General features: G+C 40.4%; 1 protein-coding gene across 2 annotated transcripts; it reads left to right on the forward strand.

Moving 5' to 3' along the window:
• The first annotated feature begins 18 nt into the window (after nt 1–18).
• Nucleotides 19–12,120, forward strand: mfsd14a2 (major facilitator superfamily domain containing 14A2). 2 transcript variants are annotated; one of them, XM_056743904.1, is made up of 12 exons: nt 19–228; nt 2,406–2,501; nt 5,193–5,255; nt 5,791–5,918; nt 7,191–7,305; nt 7,542–7,760; nt 8,129–8,242; nt 8,924–8,995; nt 9,128–9,240; nt 9,700–9,797; nt 9,976–10,142; nt 10,250–12,120. In XM_056743904.1, the coding sequence occupies exons 1-12, from the start codon at nt 145–147 to the stop codon at nt 10,460–10,462; spliced, it is 1,482 nt and encodes a 493-aa protein (XP_056599882.1). In that variant the 5' UTR covers nt 19–144; the 3' UTR covers nt 10,463–12,120. The 2 variants fall into 2 exon arrangements, with proteins under 2 accessions (XP_056599882.1, XP_056599883.1); XM_056743905.1 differs by having other exon boundaries at nt 2,412–2,501.
• The last annotated feature ends 206 nt before the right edge of the window (nt 12,121–12,326 follow it).

Raw genomic sequence — 12,326 nt, forward strand, 5'->3', positions numbered from 1 at the left:
TGGGCGGGGTCTGTCGAAGAGGAGTGAGGACAGGACAGGAAGTGGCAGTCGTGTAGCTTAGCGCGGATGCTAACGTTAAAGTGTAACATTTAGCCACACCTCGCGGGTCCATCTCCCACGAACAAGAATGGACATAAGTTAACTATGACTGGAGAGAAAAAGAAGAAAAAGCGGCTGAACCGCAGCATTCTTCTGGCTAAGAAAATCATCATAAAAGATGGAGGCACTGTGAGTAAAGCCTTTCTCTGTCACTGTTAGCCATATGCTAGCATGGACTAGCAAGCTACAACTGTGTTGTTGTTAAACGTTGAGCTTTAACAAGTCTGAAATCTGTTCGATTCTGTTGCCAACTTGTCAGACAGCTTCAGATAATTGTATATTTGCGTCATCTTGACTCTTTAGAGAGACTTTCGGACTTGGATCTGTGATTTAGGAAAGGCAACAGTTGCATTAGACAACAGTGATGACAAGCCAGCTGGCTAGAAACCCAAGCGGATCGATCATGTTTTGCGTCCTTATTTATAGTTTGGAAGAAACCTTAATGCTTGGAAATGCAAGATCAGTAAAATAAACAGTTGGCCTTTTGAAACAGACTAACTTATATGGTATCACGAGTACCATATGTTTATATAAGTGTTTGTCTTATCCAGACATGTGTTTTTGACATGTGTCCTCTTGGACAGTAGAAATAACAGCGAGACTCTAACTTAAGTCTTTAGTGTTGACTTTTAGTCCTGTCTTGTAGATTTAGTTGTGTACTATGTACTAAATGATTTAAAACAGATGGTGAGGGGTTGTCAACTTAAACTTCGTGAAACGTTAATAGGGTGTGTGTTCACATGGACAGATCTACAGGAAGGAAATCTATGGAAGGAAAAAACAATTTATGATATAATTTTCTTTTAAATAAAAAATAGCAACTTCATAGTATTTTTTTCTACATTTTTGCTGTCACTAACCACAAACAAGCATTTAAATGTATGCACTTTAACACCCCAGTCATAGACATCAATGAGGTTATTCGTGGTATTTTGATGATTTATTGTCCTATTTTCTATACTTGACACGAGTGGAAAATAACGCACGGCAGTCCAAATGACATGTTTTGCAAAGCTGCTTGCTCTAAAAGTACACATTTTAACATTACCTGTCATTTCTAATGTGAGCACAACACTTGTGTTTTCAACATTATGGGTTAACTGACATAAATGTTTGAAAGAATTTAACCAGAAGGTATCATTGACTTGTATTATATGTGATAAGCTCAAGAATCCCAAAAGTGAGCTAAAAGACTTGACAGTTTTCTGATTCTGTATGAAACGATGGCGTACAGCTCCTTGATCAACAGCAGCTCCTCAATAGTTTCAGTATTGCACATCCCGCCTTACCAAAGAGAAGAAAAGAGAAGTTGAATTGTGTTAAAGTGATAGTTCATCCAAAAATTAAAATTCCGTCTTTGCACCATCGTCTGTATGACTTTCTTCTGAGGAAATCAAAAGGAGATATTTTAAACAACGTTGGTAACTAAACAACAGCGGACCCCTTTCATTGTACAAATATATTTGTTTTGTGTTCTACTTGATAAATCGCGATTCACACTTATACCTGTCTAGGGCGATTTGGAAATCGCAAAGGCTTCGATTCTGTGTTCACGCACAGTTCTTTCGTGAACAGTGATCAGTAGAAAATACTGCTCGATCTGTAATCACTGAGTCGTTTAAACGTCGGCATTTAAACGTAATTCATTGAGAAACTGAGCATAAGAATTGCACAATATATCGTCCCAGCCCTAAGTCATATATAGGTTTTTACTGACATGAGAATGAATAAATGAAGATAGGATTTGTATTTTTGTGTGAACGATCCCTTTAAGGGTGTGGTATCTGTGGGACTCCTATATTTAAACTTCTATGTTCTCTCGGGGTTTGTTTAACCTGCCCTTCTCTCTGTGGTGTGTTTGTTCATCGCTTACAAAACTGCACAGTTAACCACTAGACACAGGCCACCGCTCTTTCTCTATTCGTCACTAAGTCTGTTGCCTATTAAACACAATAACTTGCATTCAGGGTTCAGAGCGCCAACTTAATCCCACACAGAGTGATACACAACAATCTTTTTACCCAGCATTCAAAGCTTATGTGGTTTAACAGATGCAATATGGAGTGCTTAAGCCTGTGAGATGCATAGAGGTACTTTGTGCCCTGTATGATATTGTTTATCTAATGCATATATTATTAAAGTGTATGGTTGGTTTGAATATTGATGTTTGCTCTGCCTTATCGGCTGCAATGTGGGTCCATTTGTATGATCTTACACCATATGCATTTCTTTGTTCACGTTGACACTTCCTGTAAACGGTTATGTTTGTAATAGCCTTGTTGGTAATGTAAATGCTCCTCTTTCAGCCACAGGGGATTGGCGACCCCAGTGTTTACCATGCAGTGGTGGTTATCTTCCTGGAGTTCTTCGCCTGGGGACTGCTCACCACCCCGATGCTTACGGTAAACCAGTTTTACACCCCCACCCTCTTTCACATTAACACATCCAAACAAATGATGGAAAGCCTCAGACGTGAATGTACGCGTTCATCCGGCCGCCCTCTGTCTCCGCTCCTTTTGTGTCCATAACAAGGAGTGACATTTCCCATCGCTCGGACTCAAGCGGACTGTGCGAATGCACGAATAAATGAATCCTGATCAAGTGGAAGGAGCAGGATGACGCACTCGGTCTTAGCTGATGAGTGGTGAATTGTGTCAGTGAAGGCTTTGATGATGGATAACGGATTGTTAAATAAACACAACATCACATTGTGTCTTGCTAATAACCGCTATTTTATTCGAAAGGTTAAATGGAGGGTTTGCCAGACCACATGAGTGCAAATGAAGCCTTTGCTTTATTTTCTAGCTTGGTCTGTTGTTTTCTAGCCATCAGCATTGTTGAAACCCTTTTCTGTCCCAGTCACAGGATGCTATTCCAAAAAACCTGTCACAACAAAGTCAGCTGTGGCTCTGAGACCAACCAGCATCTCCCTGAGATTTACACTGCATGCAAAGTGGCATCGCAGTTTCCTTGCGTTGAATAATGCATGAGTTGAAAGCAGTGTGGCAGACGTTGGGTTTGGCTTTCCCTTCTGGTCAGCCGTCCCTCGGAGCCGTGTCGTGTTCTTTTATGAATGTGCATTTAATGTATGCAACAGCGGTCAGTTCACTGGTTTTCAGTTTTTGGTGGGTTGTTTCCAATGACCCTTATAGTGTTATTTACTTGACTGTATTAAATGAGATGAGATTTTTGTAGGGAAAGGTCTTAAAATAACGTCATGGCCATTATATATAATTCCTCCAATTTCTTTTTTTTAAGCCCATTCCAATATTGTTATGTGCATCATTTGGTGCATTACCCATCTCATTTGAAAAATATGGATGTAGTGAGCGCATGGGAGATAGAAAGTGACCTTGTGTTTCAGGTTTTATATTATTACTAAAGTGCTAACATGCCTAACAAATGCTCCTAACCGTCGAGTGTTAACTAAAGCTCAGTCTTCTACACAATGGCCTGATATCTGAATACAGTATCAGATTATCACAGCAGGTGTGATGTGCGTTCACACACCTCCCTCATCTCCCAACAGACTTCATCTGTTTATAACATTCAGTCTGAGATTTAAGGTGGATAAAGTAGCCTGAGCTTTACCATTGTACATCTCTTCGGATCTATTTATCCTCTCATGTTGTCACATGTAGTGTAAATTGGATCAGTTATTCAAATAATTCACAATCACTAATGAATTCTTTATAACACTTCTTTGTGACCGTTGAATGTAATGCTCAGTTCTAGGTTCCTCTTTTTGTTTATTTCAGTTAAACCGTTTTGTCACAAGAGCATCATGGGGTGTTTATATTTCCATGGTGATCACAGTGAGAGATTGCAGTGTAATAATAATAATAGTGTCAGGTTTTATTTTCACACACTGAATAGAACTGCTCTTTGTTATCTTGGCCTATATAGAGGCGTTAATAACCTAATGTGTTCCCAGCACTAGCTTTCTTTATTTGTGAGTGAGAATTTGGTCTCATGATGCTCTGTTAGATCAGTACTGTGGAATAAAGGACAAAAAATCGGTTTGTTTTAGTGATCGGCTGAAATAAAAAATTTGGGCCAAAACCGATGCCGGAAAATTCAGTATGCACTTGGCTAAAAAACCTAAAATGACTTGTTTATTTCTATGTTTAGATTCAGACAGTTCAAACTGGAAATGTCAAAAATCTGAATTTTGTCAAATAGATTATTATGAACAAGATGCGCCACTTCTGTTACAATGAATGGAGAGAAGAGCAAAACGCAGTATGGCCGCTCTAACGAAGGAAGTCCCGCCTTTCAGTTAAACAAGCCAATAGTCAATCATTAAAGATTGAGGATTCTCTGGGGCGGGGCTTCTGTGAGGCGCTTCCCAACCTGTGCGCAGGCGCATTAGATGAGGCGACTTCGAAAAATTTGATTTTTAGCGCAATTTAAGCTTCCCGCACCAAAGTTATGATACGGTTCATGACATGTTTAATTGTTGATCGGAAATATGCTGTTTAATTGTGGTCTTTGCCAGCGATCTTAGACGTATCTACCTTCCCATATTCAAGTAGACAGGACTGTGGACCTGCTATGACGTAAATAGCTGCCCGGAGGCGTTGCAAACATGTCCGTCGAGCGATGCGACTTCCATAAACGGATTTTGTTGCCCATTTAAACAAAGTCTTTGACCTTAAAAACAAGTCTATTCAACTGTGTACCAACTCAAAGCTGTTTTTTGTTCAGTCCTATAATTGTGTAAACCATTGCCTTCATTGTATACATGGAATTTAATGATTAACCGGTCAGTGAGAGTCATTGCTCCAGCTAGAGACGTGCACCTGTGTGAACCTTATTCTTATTCCCAGACTGAACTGATAAACAATCACTACACGATATGAGTAATGGCATCTGACTGTAGTCAAAGAGAAATGTTCTGAAGTCGAACCATCAGCAGTTGTTTTTGTAATAATATTTTTTTTTATTGTAAATCACACTTATTATTTATCTGAACATAGCATAGATACATATGGGTGCTTTGCCATACGCAGTAAATGTATAGACTCCAGATAATCATAAACCAGTGTGTGGTTATACCGTACCCCTTCATTTTATCTGTGTTTGTGTCTCAGGTTTTACGTCAGACATTCCCCAAGCACACATTCCTGATGAACGGCCTCATTCATGGAGTCAAGGTAAGAGATCACCTCCTGCCTTTTACTCCATACTCCTCCTTCCTCTCTAATGAGGGCCGCGATAGCCCTGATTGTAGTACGCCGCTCTTACGGTGGTGCTGTTTATTCATAATAAATCCTGGTCACGTGGTCAAACCCTTAGATAAAGTGAAACACGAACAGAACGTGCCCTTCTTACCTTGAAAGGGGAGATATCTTTCGAACTAAAGCCTGTATATGACCGATAAACAAGTGAACCCCCCAGGGTCACGTCGGCCCCAGGTCAGGCAAAGGTAACCAACCTCCATTGCAAAGTTCTCCAATCTCCTGAAAACACTCAACATGATGCAAACCAAACTGTAATGAAACACACCTAAACCAGCTGATCAAGGCCTTCAGGATTACTTGAATATTTACAGACAGGCGTGTTCGATTAGTGATGTTTATAAACTCAATGAGATTCTGGTTCAGAAAGGTCTGTTCTAGTATGCAGGCTGTTTATGGTGAAGGTGGCATTGAAGAGGTTTTGTCTCATCTCTCTTCATTGGGATTTCAGGGTCTGCTGTCTTTCCTGAGCGCTCCGTTAATCGGTGCTCTGTCAGATGTGTGGGGCCGGAAGTCTTTTCTGCTGCTCACGGTGTTCTTCACATGCGCTCCCATCCCTCTTATGAAGATCAGCCCTTGGTGAGTCCTCCACATGAATGAAGATCCAGACAATCATATAACCAGTTGACATTTATATTAGGGATGCACAGATATGTAACTTTTGGCTGATAACCGATAATTCCTTAACATTGTAAGCCAATAACCGATACATGGCCGATATACAGTATCTACATATTAATGAAGACTGAAACAAAAGGCAAAAAGTGGACAACTGCTTTTATTTGAAAACATTGACTGCAGAATCCAAGGTTCTATTGTTTTACCCTGAAAATCATGTACCAAGTTTACTTCACACTAGTTAACGTTTCTTTAACCTTCAAACTTTTCTGGTATATTTTTTATTTAATAAACAAATGATAGATGTTCTTCCAGAGCAACCCAGAAAATGTTTTTTACAGCCACACGTCTAACAGGTATCAACACAGAAAGCATTCAGACAACAGTTTGATTCAAACAATATGCTTTTGTTCCTATAATTTACACATCTATAAATACTATCTACATAATTTACCTAAATCAAAAATGTTTTGCTAATAGCAGTAAGTGAATGATCAAGACAGGAACTGCACTGTTTTAACTGTGAGCAGCATGCAGCTGAATAAATTTAACCAGAGGAAATGATTTATCGGCTATAATACATCGGCCTCTTTATATAGTAATAAAATAATATTTTTAGACACATGTCTGACTGATAAACACACACAGACTGGAAGTTAACCGCAGTCCAGGCGCGCATGTCCCATTAAATCGGAGTAGTTCGCTCCAACATAATGTGGCGTCTTACATGTGTGGATTGAGAGCTTTACATCTTAAACAACTTTTAACAGGATTTCAGCATAAAATAAATAAATTATATAAATACATCATTATTCATTCCTATGTTAGAGAGAGAGAGATGCGCAAGCGCTGCCCACACAAATTACAGTCTATGTGTTGATGTGTTTATATAGTTTATGTCAAAATCAACGTTTTCATTTGGGATAGTAAGACATTAAAAGAAGTCTTTATGTACAATAAAAATGTAACTGTTGCGCATGATATTTAATTGCTTTTTTAATACTTGGTTATTTGTTTACATCGATGCAGTTATTGTTCACAAAAGCTTTCCAATGTACCATAAAACGATTATATTCAACTGCCATAAGTTAAAGATCTTTTTTAGGTTCTTGAGGGCTAATTATATTCATACTTGAATTTTGTTTGCCTGCGGACTGAAAGCTTTTTAAAGTCTGTAGATGCTTGGCTATTTCAGCAGGTTCTTACTTTATATGTTTGTTTGTTTTTTTGCAGGTGGTATTTTGCAGTGATCTCCATGTCTGGTGTCTTTGCGGTCACCTTTTCAGTGATTTTTGCATATGTGGCTGACATCACCCAGGAGCATGAGAGGAGCACAGCGTACGGCCTGGTGAGAAGAGCATGACTCATGACTTCCTGTGAATGTTAAGCTGTTGCATGCTGCAACTGTACATGCTCGAGCAATAACTCAGTGGAAATTGGTTTTGACACCTGTCTGCGGTTTAGTATTTAACACTGATCATCAACAGGGCCGAATGCTTCAACAAAATGTTTTCCTTTGTAGATGCAGCAGATAAATCGCAAGACTGCTACAGATGACTTATGTTGTCGAATCTTTTTCCGTAGGTGTCGGCCACTTTCGCAGCCAGCCTGGTGACGAGCCCTGCGATTGGTGCGTACTTGTCTGTGGCTTATGGAGATACTCTGGTGGTTATTCTCGCCACGGCTATAGCACTGCTGGACATCTGTTTCATCCTGGTGGCCGTTCCCGAGTCCTTGCCTGAGAAGATGAGACCAGCGTCCTGGGGTGCACCCATATCCTGGGAGCAGGCCGACCCGTTCGCTGTGAGTCTATGATGTCAATACTAACACGCTCACGTGATGCGAGCACGCACCTGTGTCATCCGTCAAATGTGGAGGTGGAGGAACTTAATCATGTGATAGAAAAGTGCATTTCAGTTTTGTTTCAAGTTGGAAAGTTGATCATTGCATAAAAATGCACATGACGCTCAATGTTAGCGTTGCTTAAGTTGCATTGCTGATGTTCACACATGATGCAATAGCGTTTGTGATTTTTGACAGCTTTCTTGCTGCAAATTACTGTCCGTGTGAACTCGAGCTTAGCAGAAATGAAAATCAACAAAACACTCTTGTTTCCTCTCCATGTCGTTCTACCATTTTACACGCATCACTCTTTCACTCTTCTTTCACAGTCTTTGAGGAAGGTGGGTCAGGACTCTACTGTCCTCCTGATCTGTATAACAGTCTTCCTGTCCTACCTCCCTGAGGCCGGTCAATATTCCAGCTTCTTCCTGTATCTCAGACAGGTACAGTTGACACCTGCACATCCACATTGTGGACAATCGGATAGTTATTACATATGGAATGAAACTTTGACACTTGGATGTTTATGAAAGCATGAAATCTTAAGCAAACATTCAAAAGTGAGTCATGCTTGACACCGAGTATAATAGGCTCCCTCACCCTTTGAGTAAACGGTTAGGAATAAACATGGGTCATGTGATTTTCTTTAACCATTACAGCACTGTGAAATCAGACGGTGAGGCTGCAGTTTTGTGAATTGCCTTTCAGCCTGTGTTTCGAAGTATATGGACAACTTTGCGCTCACATTGCCACGGATCAGATTTATACTGAATATTTTATTTCTACTGCCAGACGTGTAAAAGACAAACGAGCGGCTAATGCTATGCAACATGCATACATGATTTATTAGAACCTTAAGTCAATCATTTGTTTATGGGAGATTGTGTTGTTCATACAGTCTGATACTATTTTAACGTGAACCCTTTATGGTATATTGTATCATATTGTGAACTGAATGGATCTACCCCCCTGTTTGTTTCTAAAAAGTTTAAAAATGTTTGGAAAATATTTGACCATTATTGTATCTGGCCTGCGAGGAGAAATGTGTGCTGCCTTTGTTTTGTTTTCCCAGGCAGACACAGTTTTAGCTTTCAGCTTTTATCTTTTGTTTTGTAAACTCACAGATCATTGGCTTCACACCAGAAACGGTTGCTGCCTTTATTGCAGTGGTGGGAATTCTTTCCATCTTGGCTCAGGTTGGTTTTATATCTCTTTTGTCACATTTACATTTAGTCATTTAATAGGCGCTTTTATCCAAAGCTACAGATCCTGATCGATCCTGATGAAGAGTTTACTTGAAAACACTCATGTTTCATCTCTCTGTGCAGACGGTTGTCCTGGGAATCCTGATGCGCTCCATAGGGAATAAGAACACTATCTTGTTAGGCCTCGGCTTTCAGATCCTGCAGTTGGCGTGGTACGGCTTTGGCTCTCAGCCTTGGTGAGTAACATCCGTGTATTGCCACCAGAGGGCAGCAAAGGCTTCTTTGATCAATGTAGTTGTTTTTCCAAAACCTAAATGGGTCTAGCACACTTGTAAGCTATTACATTCTGCTTATGTAACATTTTCTTCACGCCATTATGTAAACGTTAACACCTCTGTGGTTAATATGGTAACATAACGTCCGTAGTTTGTATAGTTTATATATTTCATATTCATTCTGAAGCCCCAAAACTCATTCTTTCAGTTCATGGAAGCTGCAAGTCCTCTGAAATCTATGTTCCTGTTATTCACCAGGCTTACTAAACATTATAAAAAATAAATTTTATAAAAAAAAACAAATGAGGGGTACTAGAACATATCCATACATTTAAAAGCCATAAAGACATTGAAATATACTTGTAATGTATTAACAGCGGTGTGTGTGTATGTGTGTGATGGTTGTTGTTGTTTTTTAAGGATGATGTGGGCTGCTGGAGCAGTAGCTGCCATGTCCAGCATCACCTTCCCAGCCATCAGTGCCATAGTGTCCCGCAACGCAGACCCCGACCAACAGGGTGAGACACACACTACCATCACAAGCCCATCACTCTTGCTGAATACAGAGCATAAGCACTGTGAAATAGCAATTGAATTTATATCAAGCAATTAGATTGCCTGGATGAATAATTTCAAGTCAAGCAAAAGGTTTGTATGCTCAAAAAGGTACCTAAGTAGTGTTTTTTTGTGTATCAGGTGTGGTTCAGGGCATGATCACAGGAATCAGAGGCTTGTGTAATGGTCTTGGTCCAGCACTCTATGGCTTTGTCTTCTACCTGTTTCATGTGGAGCTCAACGAAATGGACCCAGCAGAGAACGCGGAAAAGGGTGCCAAACCCAACATGGCCAACCCCACAGATGAGGTAACGCTTCAAATCTCAGCATTAGGGCTGAGATTACAACCTGTATGGTTTATTCAGAGCCTCTGTTTTATAAAACATCATGAATCTGTCTATATGTGCGTTTTCAGAGTGCAATCATCCCTGGTCCTCCCTTCCTGTTCGGAGCATGCTCAGTGCTGCTGTCCCTGCTGGTTGCCCTCTTCATTCCCGAGCACAACGGACCCAACCTGCGTAGCGGCAGCTACAAAAAGCACAACAACGGCGCGCAGAGCCACTCGCACTGCTCACAGGGCGGACCCTGCGATGGCAAAGAGCCTCTCCTGGAGGACAGCAGCGTATAACCCTACCGACGAGGGGGGCGGGGACACACCCCAAACCCCCTCACACTCACCAACCCACGTCCCCAGGCGCAGACGAGCAGTGCACCTTTTCCAAAGTCTTAAGGAAGATGAAAGCAGCGCCCCTCTTGGTCCCCCGCAGCTTGACGAACGCCTGTCAAGGTTCTGCTGCGGGCACTTGAGGAACCGGTGCACATTATACGTGCGCAAATGGCCAACAGGGAACTGCCCCTTGGCCTCGTGGGACAGGAAGTGAGGCTACGGACATTTTGCCTCGCACACGTGAGGAAAATGCCGACAAGGACTTTGTGTGAAGGTTTTCCTGGTTTTTATTGATAGATTGTTATTGTTGCGCTTCTCTCTTTCAGAATTCCAACGTAAATGACACAAATGTTCCTCATCCAAAGAAACCTGGTAACTGTAGGGAGGTATCTGTCGTGAGATGTCAGGGGCTTACTTTTGATGTGCTGCTTTTTACTGGTTTTTGTGGGTTTTGTATTTAACAGGAGTGAAAAAGAGATAGAGAGAGAGAGAAAGAGAGAGAGCTTGGATGTTGTGCAGATGTGGAGGGCCTCAAACGGAGTCATCACTTCACTGAATCATTGCAACCTCAACAAGCAGTTTCTCTTCTTTTACATCTCACGAATTAGCTCATGCTTTCTCTCCTACGTTTGGTTTGTGTCAAACGTAGATGGAGAAAAAGTTGCCTTTAGTGACTTTTTATTGCTATATCCCACATGAAGGCTACGCTCTGAGAAGGGTCAGTAATCGCGTAGCTCCCGTGTGAGCCTGCACATATATGATGTTCTTGTTTGTCGTCCGCCTCACTTCCAGAGCTCCCTGTGAAAGTCACCACTGCCACGTTACAACAGGCTAGCAGGGCTCTCGCTCATCATACATGGTTTTTATATTACTGCGAGCACTGATGCGTGTGGAATAGCTGAAATGTGATTGGACGAGTGTCACTAGATCCAGTGATGTAATATCTCACATGCTGCTATCGTAGGATGTACAAGGTTCTGTGGTATAATACTAGACTCTAAATGTGATGTTTCAATTAGAACGGCGCTTTTTCCGTGTACGTTATGACCCCCATATTTCGCTTTTTGCTTGTGGTGCGTTTTCATTCTAGTACGAGAGATATTTTTATCAGATCTCAACAGGAGTGTTTGATTTTCCTCCAGCAAACCTTAAGTGCATTCAGACTGCATTCTTTGAGTTTTTTAATCAAGATCTGGGTTGTTTGTTTTAGGTGCCATACCTCTTACTTTATTTCTGTTTGTGTGCGTTTTAGTTCTTTGTGTATTTTATTTTTTTCTGGGATTTGTATGCTTTTTTAAAGACAAATCGGGTTTCTTTGTCATTGTAATATGTTTAACTTACATTTTGGACCATTTCTGTTGAAGTTTCATCACTCTCTACTGATCTGTATGACCAAACTTGAATTCAATTCTTTGTAATATATCCTAGTATGGAGCAGATGATGCTTCTCCTGCATAATGACTTTCACTAGCCACTAATTTGCAATGAAATCTGGTGTTTGCCTCAGAAAAAGCCAATTAATTTGTGCCTAAAATGTGCTCAAAGTGTATATGTGAACGGGGGCTGTAAATATTAGGAACTAATGAGAAACTATTTATTAAAAGTTTATTGATATTGAAGTCACTATCTCTGTGTCTGTTTACTCTGAAGTTACAGTACTATTTTTTTTTTTAAGTTTTTAGTTTTATGTATATAGGCCTACATTTAAATAACATGATATTATAACGTTACATAATTTAAGCAACAGTGCGTTTAATAAATAGTCATGCAGAAATATACAATACGTGTGTGTTGTGTAAATAATGTAAATAGAATACAATAACTA

Source organism: Triplophysa dalaica, chromosome 3 (genome assembly GCF_015846415.1).
Source record: "Triplophysa dalaica isolate WHDGS20190420 chromosome 3, ASM1584641v1, whole genome shotgun sequence".
Classification (NCBI taxonomy): Eukaryota; Metazoa; Chordata; class Actinopteri; order Cypriniformes; family Nemacheilidae; genus Triplophysa; species Triplophysa dalaica.

Excerpts from the sequence above, each read along its gene's own strand:
- mfsd14a2 (XM_056743904.1), top strand. The coding sequence starts at position 145 with ATGACTGGAGAGAAAAAGAAGAAAAAGCGGCTGAACCGCAGCATTCTT. Across the intron at positions 7,761-8,128 it reads AGCAGGCCGACCCGTTCGCT|TCTTTGAGGAAGGTGGGTCA; the intron begins GTGAGTCTATGA and ends CTTCTTTCACAG. Across the intron at positions 10,143-10,249 it reads TGGCCAACCCCACAGATGAG|AGTGCAATCATCCCTGGTCC; the intron begins GTAACGCTTCAA and ends GTGCGTTTTCAG.